Here is a 16234-nt window from a genome sequence, read left to right on the forward strand (position 1 = left end):
TCTGCCTTCAGCTCAGGTCATGGTCCCAGGGTCCTGGGGTCGAGCCCCACATCAGGCTCCCTGCTCTGCGGGAAGCCTGCTTCTCCCTCTCCCACTCCCCCTGCTTGTGTTCCCTCTCTCGCTGTGTCTCTGTCAAATAAATAAATAAAATCTTTAAAAAAATTTTTTTAATTTAAACTTAAACTGCCCACATGTGGCTAATGACTACCATATTGGACAGAAGTTTTAGAAAAAAGGGGAGACTACCTCTGCTGTTAGTTTCCTTAAGCTAACCCTCCTTTTCCTGGTTATTAATTGCTCCCATATGTCTGACAAACCATTCCTCTAACACCTTTCCTGACTGAGATCCTACAAAAGAAATTAGCTCTACAAGAAAACTAGATAAGTGACTATCTTCTCAATTCTCCGAAAGATAGTACAGAGCTAGAGCCATTCCAGAGTCACAGGAGAGAAGATAAGGTATTACATCTAAAGGATTCCTTAGGACTTTGGGGCTTAATTCTCTCATAAACCTATACTAGTGGTTTCCATATTAACAGCAACTGAGGGAAGAAAATTCCATTTATTCATAAAAACAATTTGCAAAGGTGATATATGTGCATTTACAATTGCCTGTGCGGCTACAGGGGCTATTTGTACTAACTTTCAATTAGCAAATTAAGGATTTACAAAAAACAAAAACAAAAAACAAAAAACTAAACAAAACAAAGCAACCCAAAAAACAAAAAACAAAAAGGAAAGTTAAGGGGCGCCTGGGTGGCTCAGTTGGTTAAGCGACTGCCTTTGGCTCAGGTCATGATCCTGGAGTCCCGGGATTGAGTCCCGCATTGGGCTCCCTGCTCAGCAGGGAGTCTGCTTCTCTCTCTGACCCTCTTCCCTCTCGTGCTCTCTCTCTCTCTCATTCTCTCTCTCTCAAATAAATAAAATCTTTAAAAAAAAAAAGAAAGTTAAGGATTTACAACAAACTATACTTTACCTAGAGAGTCACACAGGGTACGCCTGCTTAGATAAACAAAGCAATTACAGATGACAGATTAGAAAAATGGTTCTATGAAATAAATACTCCAACTACCACCACTTTTAACTTCCTTATTTCATAATTCCAAAATTTCATCATTTTCACACTGTAATAAATTCCATTACTACCTACTTAAAAACTGAAAGATTTTAAAAGGATAACATAATCAAATCAATGTGATGTTCTCACTGTTAAATATGGTCTTCAGGTGTACCTCAAAGACTAATTTTATTGATACCCTTCCTATGAAACAGTTAAGGAATCTATTTACAGACCTAGATCCCTCTTAAAACTAAGTAAAATTTTGTCTTAAGCAAAATTAAACTGACAAAAGCATATAAGAAAATTAAATTACAAATGAAGTTATTTCTTGATCTGGGCACTATGAACTATCTGTTCAATAAGTCAATTATAAATAATTATTTATTTTTAAAAAATGCTTTTAAAACCAAAAAGAAAAATCCAAAAGCATCTACATACTTAGAAGCTATCTTAGTCTTTAAAAAAAAAAAATCACTGGGCGCCTGGGTGGCTCAGTCATTAGGCGTCTGCCTCCGGCTCAGGTCATGGTCCTGGGGTCCTGGGATTGAGCCCCGCATCAGGCTCCCCGCTCAGCGGGAGGCCTGCTTCTCCCTCTCCCACTCCGCCCTGCTTGTGTTCCCTCTCTTTCTAATAAATAAATAAAATCTTTAAAAAAAAATAAATAAAAATAAAAATTAAATTAAAAAAATTACTGTTGGAGCGCTTGGGTGGCTCAGTTGGTTAAGCGTCTGCCTTCGTTTGGCTCAGGTCATGAGTCCTGAGTCCTGGGATCGAGCCCCGCATCAGGCTCCCTGCTCAGCGAGCAGTCTGCTTCTCCCTCTGCCCCTCACCCCTCTAGTGCTCTCTCTCTAATAAATAAAATCTTTAAAAAAAAATTTTTAAATAAAAAAATTACTGTTCAAATACTATCATTCAAAACATTCAAAAAGAAAAAGTCTAGACTTTTATGGTATATTTGGCCATAAATGTAAGAGAGACTGTATAACTAAACAAGTATTAATTGTCCTAATCTTAGGCAAGTGAAAACTGAAAGAGCTGATTAATAATGCCCTGGATTTAGTTCAGTCTTTAAAATCTGACATCAGAAAAAAAGACTACCTTGAAAAGTTCTTTCATCTAAGTAATTGGAATTTTGCTCTCAGTAATTTACTATTCCATAATGAAGTATATATTGATCCCTCACCACTTTTTCTTATTAGTTGTCTATACTGAAAAGGTTCACAACATTATTCATAAAACACAACTAAAAGAACCTTGATCTTTATTATATATCAAAAATAATTTTAATTCTGAATATATTTCCTTACTGGTCATAAATACCAATGCACTCTTATTCTAGATGTTGCTAATAACATTTTATATTGCTCATAAAGGTCAGTTAAGATTTCCAAATACTATACAAAAGTAATGAATATACTATTTTACTGTTAAAGACTTGCTACTGTCTTTTGAAAAACATCCTAACTTTTCCTTTTGGAACTGCTTTTTTTTTTTTTTTCTGTGTTGTTTGCTAAGAAAATGTGTTCTGGTGACATTTATGTAACCCAGAAAATTATACTTCATTTTTCAATGCAAAAACAATCCTAATTTTTTTTTAAAGATTTTATTTATTTATTTGACAGAGAGAGATAGCGAGAGAGGAAACACAAGCAGGGGGACTGGGAGAGGGAGAAGCAGGCTTCCCGCCAAGCAGAGAGCCTGATGTGGGGCTCAATCCCAGGACCCCAGGACAATGACCTGAGCCAAAGGCAGACGCTTAACGACTGAGTCACCCAGGCACCCCAAAACAATCCTAATTTAAAAAGCGTTCTAAGAAAGAAGTCAACAGCTCTGTTTAGGTAGCACTGAAATCCAACGCAGGCAATCTATGATCCTTGAGCCAAAGCTTATTCATTTATATATTAACTATGACTGTTTTGACCTGTAAGAGTAATTGCAACAGAGACTGAATGTCTGGCAAAGCCTAAAATACTTACTATCTGGCTTTTCAAGGAAAATATTTGCCAACCTCTGTTCCAAATAATTACAAAAAGACACTGAAAAAAAAAAAACAACTACAAAGGATGTGGGACATGACTGTAGCCATTAAGAATGATGCTGCAGGGGGGCGCCTGGGTAGCTCAGTTGGTTAAGCGTCTGCCTTCAGCTGGGGTTATGATCCCAGGGTCCTGGGATCAAGCCCTGCATCGGGCTCCCTGCTCAGCAGGAAGCCTGCTTCTCTCTCTCCCACTCCTCCTGCTTGTGTTCCCTCTCTGTCTTTCTAACAAATAAATAAATAAAATCTTAAAAAAAAAAAAAAAAGAATGCTGCTACAGGAAAATGGCTATATGGAAGAATGCTCCTGATATATTAATTACTACTACTGTCCTTATCTTTTATTAAATATATTGGCATCAGATTTCTCAAAAACAAAATAAAAATCAAGGGAAAATGGAGCAAAATGGCAACAAAATTTTCAAGAATCCCAAGGAAACAAAAGGTGAGTTATGGATCTAGTCCAGTTGTCCTTCAAGTATTAAGGTTATAGAAAGAGTCTTAAATATGAAAGAAGTCAAGGAATAGTTGAGCCTTTTCTTGAGCAATCTACTAGACAATGAGCTTCAACCAATCAAGAGATGGCCAGGAAAACTTCTCCAAAAGGACAATGAACATTTTCTATATTTAAGTGTGGATCTAAGTTTAAAACAAAGGTGGGACAGAGAATGAAATGTTCTGACAAAGCAGAAATAACCCAACTTAAAAAAAGGAGAGTCACCTGAAACTACCATAACATTGTGTGTCAACTATACTCAAAACAATTTTTAAAAAAAAGGAGAAGAAAAGAGGAAAGCAGAAAAAGCTCAATGACTATGGAACATTAAATAAGTGGGAATCAAAAGATTGCCATTAAAAATTAAGATACTGGAAGTTTAAGTAAGAAAACAGACAACTTAGAATATTTTTAAAAAGTATAAGCACAAAAGCAACCGTTATAACAGTAACACAAATCTTTTTAAGTATCAGAAGAAATTTTTGGGCGCCTGGGTGGCTCAGTTGGTTAAGCGACTGCCTTCAGCTCGGGTCATGATCCCAGAGTCCTGGGATCGAGTCCCACATCGGGCTCCCTGCTTCTCCCTCTGACCCTCTCCCCTCTCATGCTGTTTCTCTCTCTCTCTCACATAAATAAATAAAATCTTTAAAAAAAACTTTTTTCAAAGTGAAAGAAGAAAACTCTGGCAGAAAAAGATATACAACTACTATAACATAATATACACGGTAACAATAACAAAAAGGAATTAACACTAAACATATCAGTCACTCAATAAATAGAAATGGAGGGGCACCTGGGTGGCTCAGTTGTTAAGCGTCTGCCTTCAGCTCAGGTCATGGTCCCGGGGTTCTGGGATTGAGCCCCGCATCAGGCTCCCTGCTCCGTGGGAAGCCTGCTTCTCCCTCTCCCAGTCCCCCTGCTTGTGTTACTCTCTCACTATGTCTCTCTGTCAAATTAATAAATAAAATCTTAAATAAAGGAATTCAGAAATAAAGGAATGGGGGTGCCTGGGTAGCTCAGTCAGTTAAGTGGCGGCCTTCGTCTCAGGTCATGATCCCAGGGTCCTGGGATTGAGCCCCACATCGGGCTCCCTGCTCAGTGTGGAGCTTGCTACTTCTTCTCCCTCTGCCTGTAGCTCCCCCTGCTTGTGTTCTCTCTCTCTCTCAAATAAAATCTTAAAAAAACTAAAAGGCAACCTTCAAATCTGAGATCTCCAACAGTCAAATGAGCTGCAAAATATACAAATTACTACATCTTATCTCCACTGTTGAGAGGGCAATAGGATTAAATTATAATGGAGTGTACAACAATGGTTGTACATCTGTCTGACTACTGGAAGAGCCAGCAATGATTACCACATTGTCCGAAAAAACATACTTTGAGTTAAAAAGCTTAGCCACTTGTGGCAGCCAAAGAGATATACTTCATAGACCTCCCTTTAAGAAAGAAACTTGCCCTTTGGCTGCAGGAAGTAGAATAGGAGAGCCACCAGCTGTCTTGGCTTTGAGATCCACCACACCGTTCAAAACTTCATACCATACCTTCAACCTGGCTCTTCACAGGCAGCCCCCAGCCAATAACTGCGCAGTGGGGACACCAGGGCCTGGCCATTTCTGCCCAAGGCAAAACTCAATCTCAAGGTAATCCTTGCTCTGGAGCTCCCCACTGAACTATCAGATTTGCACTGCAATCCAAGACTCCTTCCCTCACTCAATTTCCTCTTCATTATCCTGCAGATGACAGATCTGCATTGAAGTCTAAAGACTGTGGTCCAGGCCTTCTTCATTCTCCTCCATCTTTACAGACCTTATCCCACAACAAACCTCTTCCATTTCTAACTCCATCTTAAGATCTCCTCTCCAGACGATATGCCAATGACCTGAACTGACACACCACCTCTCTTACAAAGATATAAACAGTCTCCCTATTTTTTTTTTAAAGATTTTATTTATTCATTTGACAGAGAGAGAGACAGCGAGAGAGGGAACACAAGCAGGGGGAGTGGGAGAGGGAGAAGCAGGCTTCCCGCTGAGCAGGGAGCCCGATGCGGGACTCGATCCCAGGACCCTGGGACCATGACCTGAGCCGAAGGCAGTTGCTTAACCGAACCACCCAGGCGCCCCAAGTCTCCCTACTATTTTATAGATGTCTCTCTCACTTACATATATATCCACTCACACATACACACATATATACTACACTATACTACAACCTTAGCCAACCAAACTAAAAACTTGTTTTACAGGTTTAATCTATGGGACCTCTAAAACTCGCTCTAAATCTTCAAAGTTCAAATTTAAGGTGTATTTTAAAATAGCAACATTAATTTTTTCATCTAATTTTTTTTTAAAGATTTTATTTATTTATTTGAGAGAGCGAGAATGAGAGAGAGAGAGAGCACATGAGAGGGGGGAGGGTCAGAGGGAGAAGCAGACTCCCTGCTGAGCAGGGAGCCCGATGCGGGACTCGATCCCGGGACTCCAGGATCATGACCTGAGCCGAAGGCAGTCGCTTAACCAACTGAGCCACCCAGGCACCCTTTTCATCTAATTTCTTATACTTAAATAATTTTTACCACATATTTCAACTTCAGTATCTATGTGTTAAAGGAATACACCATCTTAAGTTCATCATATGAATGAAATAGTCCTACAGAAGCATCCATATTATGCTTAAACCTTTCACTGTTTCCAACAGAGCTAATATGCCAGTTAAAAATAGTTAACTCTATGGCATTAAAGCATACCAGAAACAAGAATACCACCTTATATTTTATACACTATAAAATACACAAAGCATTTCTACATATATTATCCCATTCAGTCCTTGATCACTTTGCACGTATCACTGTAGGCTTTAGTAAGGAAACTGAGGGTCAAAGAGAGTCTTTGTCTCAAGAACTAAAATGCAAATTTTTACTAGTGGAATTGACCTCAAACCATAGGGAATAATTAACACATCTGATGGCAGTTAACATTTTCTGTTATTTATTCCTGACTGATCACCTGAATAAAAACAAGGAAAAAACTTCAGTCTCTATCTTATTATCATCAAAGATTAAGGCACCCTACCAGGCAGCTGACCCCATAAGAACAAATATTTTAGAGATTCCGAAAAAAAATAAGATTAATAAGTAAAATTTATCCAGAAGCCAAGAACACTAAGAAAAAAACGCACGCATGGGCACCTGGGTGGCTCAGTCGGTTAAGTGGCTGCCTTCGGCTCAGGTCATAATCCCGGGGTCCTGGGATCGAGCCCCGCATCGGGCTCCCTGATCGGCGGGGAGCCTGCTTCTCCCTCTCCCTCTGCCTGCCTCTCTGCCTACTTGTTCTCTCTCTGTATCTCTCTGTCAAATAAATAAAACCTTTAAAAAAGAAAAGAAAAAAACGCACGCAGCCTTGGAAGTCAGTTTAGATGATTCTGCACTGATACAATTTAACCATTAGTGTTTGGGAAGTACAGAACTTTTGTGAGCACTCAAGCCAAAGAATTTCTTTCCTGTGGTCATTTACAGTGGATATTTATTGTTCTTGACCCTTTTATGCCCTGGAATGCTGTCAGGGTTACCATGCTGAATTTGTGCAAAAGCTAAAAGCACCGGATGTGCCAGAGATGCAATTTGTGATTAGGTTTACACTGGAATTGTGATTCGAACAGGACACTTATAACTAATGAATTCTTTCCAGGTGGGGAGGAGGGTTATAAATCGAGACTTCACATCCTACCCTTGTAGCTCAGAGAAACTAGTTGTGGCTGAGGCTGATATGGGGAGCTGCAGACAGGTGGACCTCCGAAGATGCATCAGATCTTGCAAAAAACTGAAGGTGAATGCAGAGGACCCTGAAATGCCACCCAAGAGCCTTTTAAAATAAATACAAGTTTTGGGGGCCTGGGTGGCTCAGTCGGTTGAGTGTCTGCCTTCAGCTCATGATCCCAGAGTCCTGGGATTGAGGCCCACATCAGGCTCCTTGCTCAGCGGGGAGCCTGCTGCTCCCTCTGCCTGCCACTCCCCCTGCTTGTGCTCTGACAAATTAAAAAAAAAAATCTAAAAAAAAAAAAAAAGAAAAGAAAGAAGACCCAGTTGGGCGGGAGGTGAGGGCAAGGGTTTACAGAGTAACAACTTCTATGTTGTTATAAATTACCTCATCTGTATACCCTGTACTGGGACACTTCTCAGTAGTACCTGTGTCTGCATTGATTAGATGGCAAGAGATAGAATGCCAATGTAAGACAGGTGTGTTGGCGATTACTCAATTTATTTTAAATCAAATAAATTAGGGGCACCTGGGTGGCTCAGTCAGTTAAGTGTCTGCCTTCAGCTCAGGTCGTGATCCCGTGATCCTGGAATCAAGCCCCAAGTCTGGCTCCCTGCTCAGCGGGGAGCCTGCTTCTCCCTCTCTCTGCTCCTCCCCCTGCTTGTGCTCTCTCTCTCACACACACACACTTCCCCTCTCTCTCAAAATGAATAAGTAACCTAAGATAAATAAATAAAACTAAATGGTTATTCATTATAGTTTTAAAGGCAGTCAAGCCTAGAAGATCAAAATAGCCAGTAAACTAAGATTAAGCCTCAGAAGAATAGCTTTTTTGCTTCGAGACATAGTGGAAATATCAAAACACTTAATCTTCAATTTCTAGCCTTCTAACAGGAAATCAGTAAAGACTAAGAAAGGAACAAAACCAGGCATTCCCAGGGGCAACACAGATGAAGGATTACAGATAAGTAACTTGGACTCTGTATTTTCCTTTTTCCTTACCCATAAAAGTGTTATCTGTCAAATCTACCTCAAAAAGTTGTAGTAACAAAATGAGACAATGGATATGAAAATCTTAGTAAGATGAAAGGTACAATTAAAAACCACCCATTTGCTAAAATTCAAATTAAATGGCTCTTAAGTCTCTCAGAAATGTCTAAATGCTCATGAAAATCTTATCAAAAGCCCCTTTCTGCCATGATACTGATGTTGGTTCTTTTGAGTAAAATAGGGATTAAACAGTAAAAGAACTTTGTAAAGTACTATAATATTGCATTTTTTTAAAAGATTTTATTTATTTATTTGACAGAGAGAGAACACAAGCAGGGAGAACAGGAGAGGGAGAAGGAGGCTTCCCGCTGAGCAGGGAGCCCGACTTGGGGCTCCATTCCAGGACCCTGGGATCATGACCTGAGCCAAAGGCAGACACTTAACAGACTGAGCCACCCAGGCACCCAATACTGCATACTTTCAAATGTGATTAGTAACCTGTGTTGCTCTGCTAGCAAATCAATTTACATACACCTCACATAACTTCATACAAGGTAGGATTTTCTCTTTTTAAAGATATGATTCATAAGTACCATATTTATCAACATTTTAAATAAAATTTGAGCATTTTCATAAGTACTACTAATATAAATGTTTAAGAATAATCAGAACATTGACCCTCAGAACATTTCTGGACATATAACCCACAAAAGTATGCCTTCACATTGGAATAAAAATTTCAGTAAAATGATATATTAACAATCAGCATACATTTAACAGGAAGATCCATTTTTCTACTGCCTTAGGAGACACCCTCTATTGTACTTACTTCTGTATAACATTCTGCAAGCTTAACATCATCCCCAGTTCTCCTTTCATCTTTTCTCTGTTAGCACGGCATTCCGCCAAGTACCGCAGAGCCTACAGCAAAAACAGTGACAGGTTAATTCACAACTCCAGACTATTCAAAACTAAACCCGTTACTAACTTACTGCAAGAGGAAAAAGAGTGAAAAATAGGTTTTTGTTTTTAGAATTGGTTTTGAAGTAAAAACTCTTCTTTAAATGTGATAATCAGAGCAGTCCCCTAAGGGAGATATGATCCTTTGAGCTGAAGCAGCTGAATCTGCTCTTTGAAATGATGGCTCCGAACTTATCTGCAAGGTCAAAATTAGGTTGTTCCGGCTTTATTTTCACCACTTCATCTTGACGGAGATACAAGGAACCGTGTACTATTTATGAATTTCAGGGAGTAGTCCCAATAGCCACCATTTCCCTAGATGCTTTTTACCTATTAATTAAAAGAAACTGCTGAAAGAGGCAAAACATACAACCACCTTTACAGAATGAACTGTTTCTAGTTTTACAATTCACCTTTAAAAATGTCTTTTTACTGAAAAGCAACAGATAAACTCACACAAATTTCTATTGTGCAGTTTAACTTTTCTACGGTGCTTTTCTCTTAAAATTTAAAGTAAGTTTTGCAAGTATTTCTTTGACATGCTGATTCTTTAGGGATTTCATTTAGCTGTTCCACAGACCTAATCGCTCATCATTTACTGAAGACTTTGGCACCTGATTCTCAGGAATATGTCTGTGAACTACACCATCCAAAACTCTCCATCTCAGCCTGTTGACCTTCACATTTGCTACTGATCCCCTACACTACATTTCCCAGGTGCCTGGTAATTACAGAAAATGGTACCAAATCACAAATTCAATGACCTGTCTATAATCTCATATCCTTTCTGCAACTCCTGATTTTCACTTCAGTCCATAAAGGATTAACTGCCATGGGAACTGCCCTCCCTCCACAAAAAACTAACAAACAGGACAACATGTATTAAACACACTGAACAAGAGGCAGCATAGGACTGTAACCTCTGAGAGAAATGATGAGGATGGCCTTATAATTGCCCCCATCTTACTGCTTTGGAGGCAGTTTTCAAACTAGCACAGGGAGAGGGAACCCAAATGGAGCCCAGTGGTCTTGCTGAGTTAGGGATGCAGAGATCAGAGGTGGGGAGGTTAGGGTGGTACAGTATAATAAAAAGAAGTATTTGGTCTTTGTCCATTTCCTGGTGCAGAACTCCTAAAGCCCTTGGAATTTTCTGACTGACAGCAGTTTCTTTTGTTATTCATAAGGCAGCCTTTTTGATCCCACCTGGGTTTATGTAAAAGAAGTGAGCTGGGTGGAGGCTCCAAGATAGCCTCAGAATGGGGCTGGTCACTAGAGAGACCAAGAGATTAGAGGGTGGGAACTTTCAGCCTCACCCACTGGTTGGAGGTGGGGAGGCGCTGGAGATTAAGCTCTATAAAAACTCCTGAACAAGGGGCTTCAGTTTCTGATTTGGTGAATACATCCATCTGCCAGGAGCGTGGCACACCTCAACCCCACAGGGACAGATGGTACTGCACTCAGGACCCCTCCAGACCTTGCCCTATACACCTATTCATTCGTACCCTTTATAATAAACTGGTAAATATAAGTCAAGTAGCTTCCTGAGTTCTGGAGCCATTCTAGTAAATTATCAAACCTGAGGGGGCCATCGGAACACCCAATTTATAGCTGCTCCGTCAGAAATTCGGGTGACCTGATACTTGCAACTGGCCTTTGAAGTGCAGGCAGTCTTGTGGGAGTGAGCCTTACATTGGGGGAGTTTGACACTTAACTCCAGGTGGGTAGGTCTGAATTGAACTGAATTGCTGAACACCCAGGTGGTGTCCACAGAGAATCTGAGAATTGGCTGGTGTCAGAAAACACCCCAGGTGGCTAGAATTTGCAGAGCAGAATAAAAGAGAGGTGGGATCTGACCAAGGGGGGGGGGAATCAATAGAAACAAACCAAGATGTGACAGAGATGGAATTAGAAAATAAGGGCATTTTAAAAACAGCTATTATAAATATGCTCCATATGTTCAAGGATGAGTGGGAAAACATGTGCATGGTGAGGAAAGAAATGGAAGATATTAAAAAGCCCCAAATGTAACTTCTAGAGGACAAAAACATAATATCTGAAATGAAAACAAAACTGGATGGGTTAAGAACAGATTATAGACATTACAGAAAAAAAGATCCGTGAGCTTAAATGTAGCAATAGAAACTATCCAAAATGAAGCTCAGAGAGGAGGGGAAAAAAAGACTTAAGGGGAAAGAAAAAAGAGCAGCACAACAATGACCTGTAGGACCACATGAAATATCTAACATACATGAAACTGGAGTACTGGAGGAGGAGTGAGGAGGCATTAAAAAAACCCGAAAAAATAGTGGATGACAATTTCCCCAAATTAATGAAAACTATAAAACCACAGATCCAAGCAGCTCAACAAATCCCAAGAACAAAAACAAGACACAAAGAAAACCGCCCATCCCAACCACATCATAATCATTTGCTGAAAAAGTGAGTCACCAAAAAAGCCAGAAAAAGTTAATTATGTAGAGAGGAAGAAAGATTAAGAATTACAGCAATCTCATTAGAAATCATATGAAATGAAAGAAAGTATAGTTTATAAGCCAAGAGTGAAGAGAAAACGAAATTATAAAAACACTACACCTGCTCTTCAACCTCAGTGGGAGAACTTGCACCCACTTATTCCCCTCCTTTCTCTCTAGCTCTGTCCCTCCATGACTTCACTTCCCTTCCTGCTCAGCCTGGCATCTACAGGCTATCATTTTCACCTACTCTCTTGCCAAGAACCTGAATTTCCTTGCCTAGCCTCCTGTACAACTTACCTGGCCAGGAATCAACTCTGAACAAATCCAACTATTTGGCTCTCAGGGCCTACCGATGGCCTGAAGGGAGGTGAAAAAGGAGTTTCGTGAGCCAGAAGTATCTTCTCAATTCAGTGTTACCAAGCTAATCCGGCCTTCACTGCTAAACAATCTCACCATTCTCCTCAGTCAACAACCTGTCCCATTTTCCCTAACAATTATAAGAGCCCCCTTAAACTTCTTCCACTCTCTGACAGCCCGTTTTTTTTTTTTTTTTTTGCCCCTAGCCTTCTGAATTTAAATAGGTCCAAGTCTAGTCCACCAAAAAAAAAAAAAAGTTCTTCCTTCAACCCCAAGTCCCTATCTAGAGACCAACACTCTCTTCTCATCCTTATTGCAATTAAGAGCAAACTAGGGGCCATGCAAATTTTCCCATTTGTTGTTACTGTTCACTTGTCAATGTCTGTTTTGCCTGTTAAATTTCATCTATGAAGGTAAAATAGAAAATCTGTATTATGAAGTTTGATTTTTGAAAAGGAAAATGCATATATTATTGTTCTGTATAAACTTGTGAAATTAGACTAAGTGGGAATTCATCGTGGGTTTTTAAGTAAAGGGCAATGGTTTAAAATATCTATTACAATAATTTTCTTTTGAACATTCTGTTATGAAAATTTTAGAGGACACAAAAGTAGAGAAAATGTGTGGTGACCCTGCTGAACTCATCATGCAGCACCAACAATTTTATCAACCATCTCCCCTGTCGGTCACTACACTGGAGTATTAGTATTTTATAGGAAATATCGGAGAACATATAATTTCATTTGTAAGTACTCCAGTAAATCCTTAAGAAGGCCTCAACTGTCACATCCTTAAGAAATTAGATTTTTTTAGTTAATAAATTTATACCCTGCAAAAGTAATAATGATTCTTTAATACCTACTATCTGATCCATATTCATTTCAAACTATCTAAAAAAATACGTTTTTTGGTTGATTTGTTCAAATTAGGATCCAAACCTGGTCCACACATTACCCTTGGCTGATAAGTCTCTTAAATCACTTTTAATCTTTAACAGTTACCACTATTCCTCTCCTCCAGCCCAACTGTCTTTGCTTTTAATGTCATTTACTGTTCACAAAACCAGATTGTTTGTCCTTGAGAAATTATCACATTCTGGATGTGCCTGATTGCTCTGCATTGTTCTTTCACGTTTCTCTAGTTCGCACATTTCTCATTACATGGTAGCTCCTTCTACTTTATTACCTATGATCCTGTACACTTTTCTCTTTTCCTCTCCTTTTCTTATCTTTCCTTCCCATCTTCTACTAAAACAAGTGCTATGTCCCTCTACTGATAAGTGGATAAAGAGAATGTGGCATTTCCCTACAATGGAGTATTATTCGGCCATAAAAGAGAGTGCAGTACTAGACATGTGACAATAAAGATGAATCCTGAAAACATTATGCTCAGTGAAAGATGCCAGTCACAAAAGCCACATATTACATGATTCTATTTATGTAAAAAATATATAGGCTTTTTTTTTTTGCCCAAATAGACTAACACAGAGAAAGTGGTTACTTAGGGGGGCTGGGAAGCAATAGGTAGAAGAGTTTCTTTCTGAGGTGATGAAAATGTTCTAAAATTGTGCTGATGGCTCTGCAACTCTGAATACACTAAAAACCAATGAACGATACACTTTAAATAAGTGACTTGTATGGTATGTGATTCAGACCTTATTAAAGTATTATAAAATAAAAACAATACATATCTTTTTAATGTGTCTATCCATATTGAAATGATACAATCCTCAAGATTCCTTAAGTGAAAAAAGGAAGTTGCAGAACATTCCATGCATGTAGTATGCTACCATTTGTGTCAAAGGACTATACACACACATACGAGTTTGCACGTACAGGAATGCAGACTTACCACTATTTGCTCTATAGTCACTTTTAATTTTTTACCATGTCATCTAACACTTTTTAAAATTCTTCTGAATTGCAAAATTGTAACACTGAGACTAAAATTACTAAAGGTAACTTACAAGCAAAGCCGAGTGGACAACAGGGGGGTTGGGATGGTCCATAAACAAAATAAGGCCAGGCAGACATCCCTGGTCCTGGACAATGGCTCTTCTATTTAATGGATCTGCTGCTAGATCCCGTAGCTGGTTAACTACTGAGAGAGCATCAGGTTCTTCATTCATTGTGGAGGAGGAAGAATTCATCTTCTATGCCATACACGTGAACAAAATCTTCTTAAATTCTGTAGAAACGGTTTGCAAAATTAGTTCTAGGCTGCTGAGGTACATTCTGGCATTTGTCAAATAATCAGGATTACAACACCTTTAGAAAGAAACAGATGAATCTAAATCACACAAAAATTTGAGAATTGGCAATTCCACAGTTTAAGTAAAATGAACATAAGAAGCTGAGTAAAAAAAAAAATCAAGTTATTTATGTGCACAAATTTAAAGAACATATGTCATCTTCAATATTCCAATAAATTCCATTTTAGCAATACATATTTTAACACTACAGTCACAATAAACAAGATCTTTACAGTTCATGCTCATAACCTTCACTATACTTCTCAAATTATACCACTGCCAGTGCTTTTCTCCTCTAGAACATTTCTGGGGCCTAATACAAGTGTTTCAAGGAAAGGTGGCTAGCTGAAAGCTTTTTCTTCTTATTCATCTAGGAATAAAACCCAGCATACTAGGTTTACAAAAGATAAAATCCCCTAGGAAAAAGGAGGAAGTCAAAAAAGGATGTGAACAACAACAAAAAAAGCTAAGAAGGGTTATCTCACCCTGTGTGTCAGGCCCCAGGAGTTAGGGAGATCACAGTGAATCTGAACTGAATCTAAACACACCTGAGTGTGCCATATTCAGAAGAATGGAACACAGTTTGAGGTAATTCATTTGACAAATAAGGAAACAGTCACAGAGAAGTTAAATAATTTGCCCCATGTGACAAAAGCTAGTGAATATAAAAGAGTGCTAAAATCTTATCTCCTAATCAACAGCCTGTCCACTTTCCGTAGTCTTTTTAATTTTTACTTAAATTCAATTAACATATAATGTATCACTGGTTACAGAGGTAGAGGTCAGTGATTCTTCAGTCTTACACAATACCTAGTGCTCATTACATCACGTGCCCTCCTTAATGTCCATCACCCAGTTACCCCATCCCCCCACCCCTCTCCCCTCCAGCAACCCTCTTTGTTTCCTTCCATAGTCTTTTTATTTTTTCCATACAGTACTTTTATTTTTTTTAATTTATTCATTTATTTGAGAGAGAATGAGAGAGAGAGAGAGAGAAAGAGAGGGAAAGAGCACATGCGTGGGGGTAGGGGCAGAGGGAGAGGGAGAAAATCTCCAGCCGACTCCATCCTGAGCACTGAGTGATATGTGAGGTTTGATTCCAGGACCCGGAGATCATGACCTGAGCCAAAATCAAGAGTCGGCTGCTTAACCGACTGAGCCACCCAGGTTCAGGTTCCCCTTCATACAGTCCTTGTAAATTCACGTACCTTTTCCCCATAAAAGCAAACCTGGATATTTTAGAAAATATAACATGCTAAACATACAAAAGCTAAAGAAACAAAATATCAAGGAATAATCTTCATATGTGCAGAAAGTTAAAAATAATAACTTCCATTAACCAAGTTACACAGCATATTCCTTATTAGTAAGACTATAAAGGTGTAAATACTTTCCATGAATAAATGAGTATGTTTAGTGCCAATTTCAAAAACAATGCCAATTAGGGAAGGGAGGGACAAAATTTTTAACTCCAGAAAGACTACTAAAGGCTATTTTGGGGGGAAAAGGTAATAATGCAGAAATGCCCTTACCTGGTATTGAAATATACAAAGCTATAAATAGTAAAGGGGGGGCCTGCAAAAGAAAGATACTTCTCCCAGAAAAGTTATTTTCAATATAAGAAAGCAGGCTCTCAGTGAGTCAGACCAAGGCTCCACTGCTTGGTAAATACAATTTTGGGCAAATCCCTTACTCTTTGTCTCAGTTTCTTCATCTCTTAACATAGGGCTAATTTCAGCAGTTATCAAAGGTGTATTGTCTAAATAAAATGGCAATACATGAAAAGGGCTCAGACTGGTGCCTAGCACATTGTAAACGCTCAATAAAGTGTTAAGTTACATGGAACCCAAAATCAAT

The 16234-nt window shown here is 39.0% G+C and overlaps 1 protein-coding gene across 3 annotated transcripts in view; it reads right to left on the reverse strand.

Moving 5' to 3' along the window:
* The window catches only part of ARMC1 (armadillo repeat containing 1), a 35563-nt gene that overhangs the window by 15360 nt on the left and 3969 nt on the right, over window positions 1-16234 (reverse strand). For 2 of the 3 annotated variants that reach the window (XR_003207937.2, XM_025870642.2), the window contains exons 2-3: window positions 14093-14313; window positions 9165-9256 (exon numbers count right to left, since the gene is read on the reverse strand). Coding sequence is in view for 2 of the 3 variants with exons in the window: in XM_025870642.2 (XP_025726427.1) it covers window positions 9165-9256; window positions 14093-14275 (275 nt within the window). In the remaining variant the exon portion in view is untranslated. Of the gene's footprint in view, window positions 1-9164; window positions 9257-14092; window positions 14394-16234 lie in introns of all 3 variants that reach the window. The other variant, XM_073892834.1, reaches the window with a different exon arrangement.

Source organism: Callorhinus ursinus, unplaced genomic scaffold, assembly GCF_003265705.2.
Source record: "Callorhinus ursinus isolate GAN/ISIS: 27379988/994484 unplaced genomic scaffold, GSC_fseal_2.0 scaffold5, whole genome shotgun sequence".
NCBI lineage: Eukaryota > Metazoa > Chordata > Mammalia > Carnivora > Otariidae > Callorhinus > Callorhinus ursinus.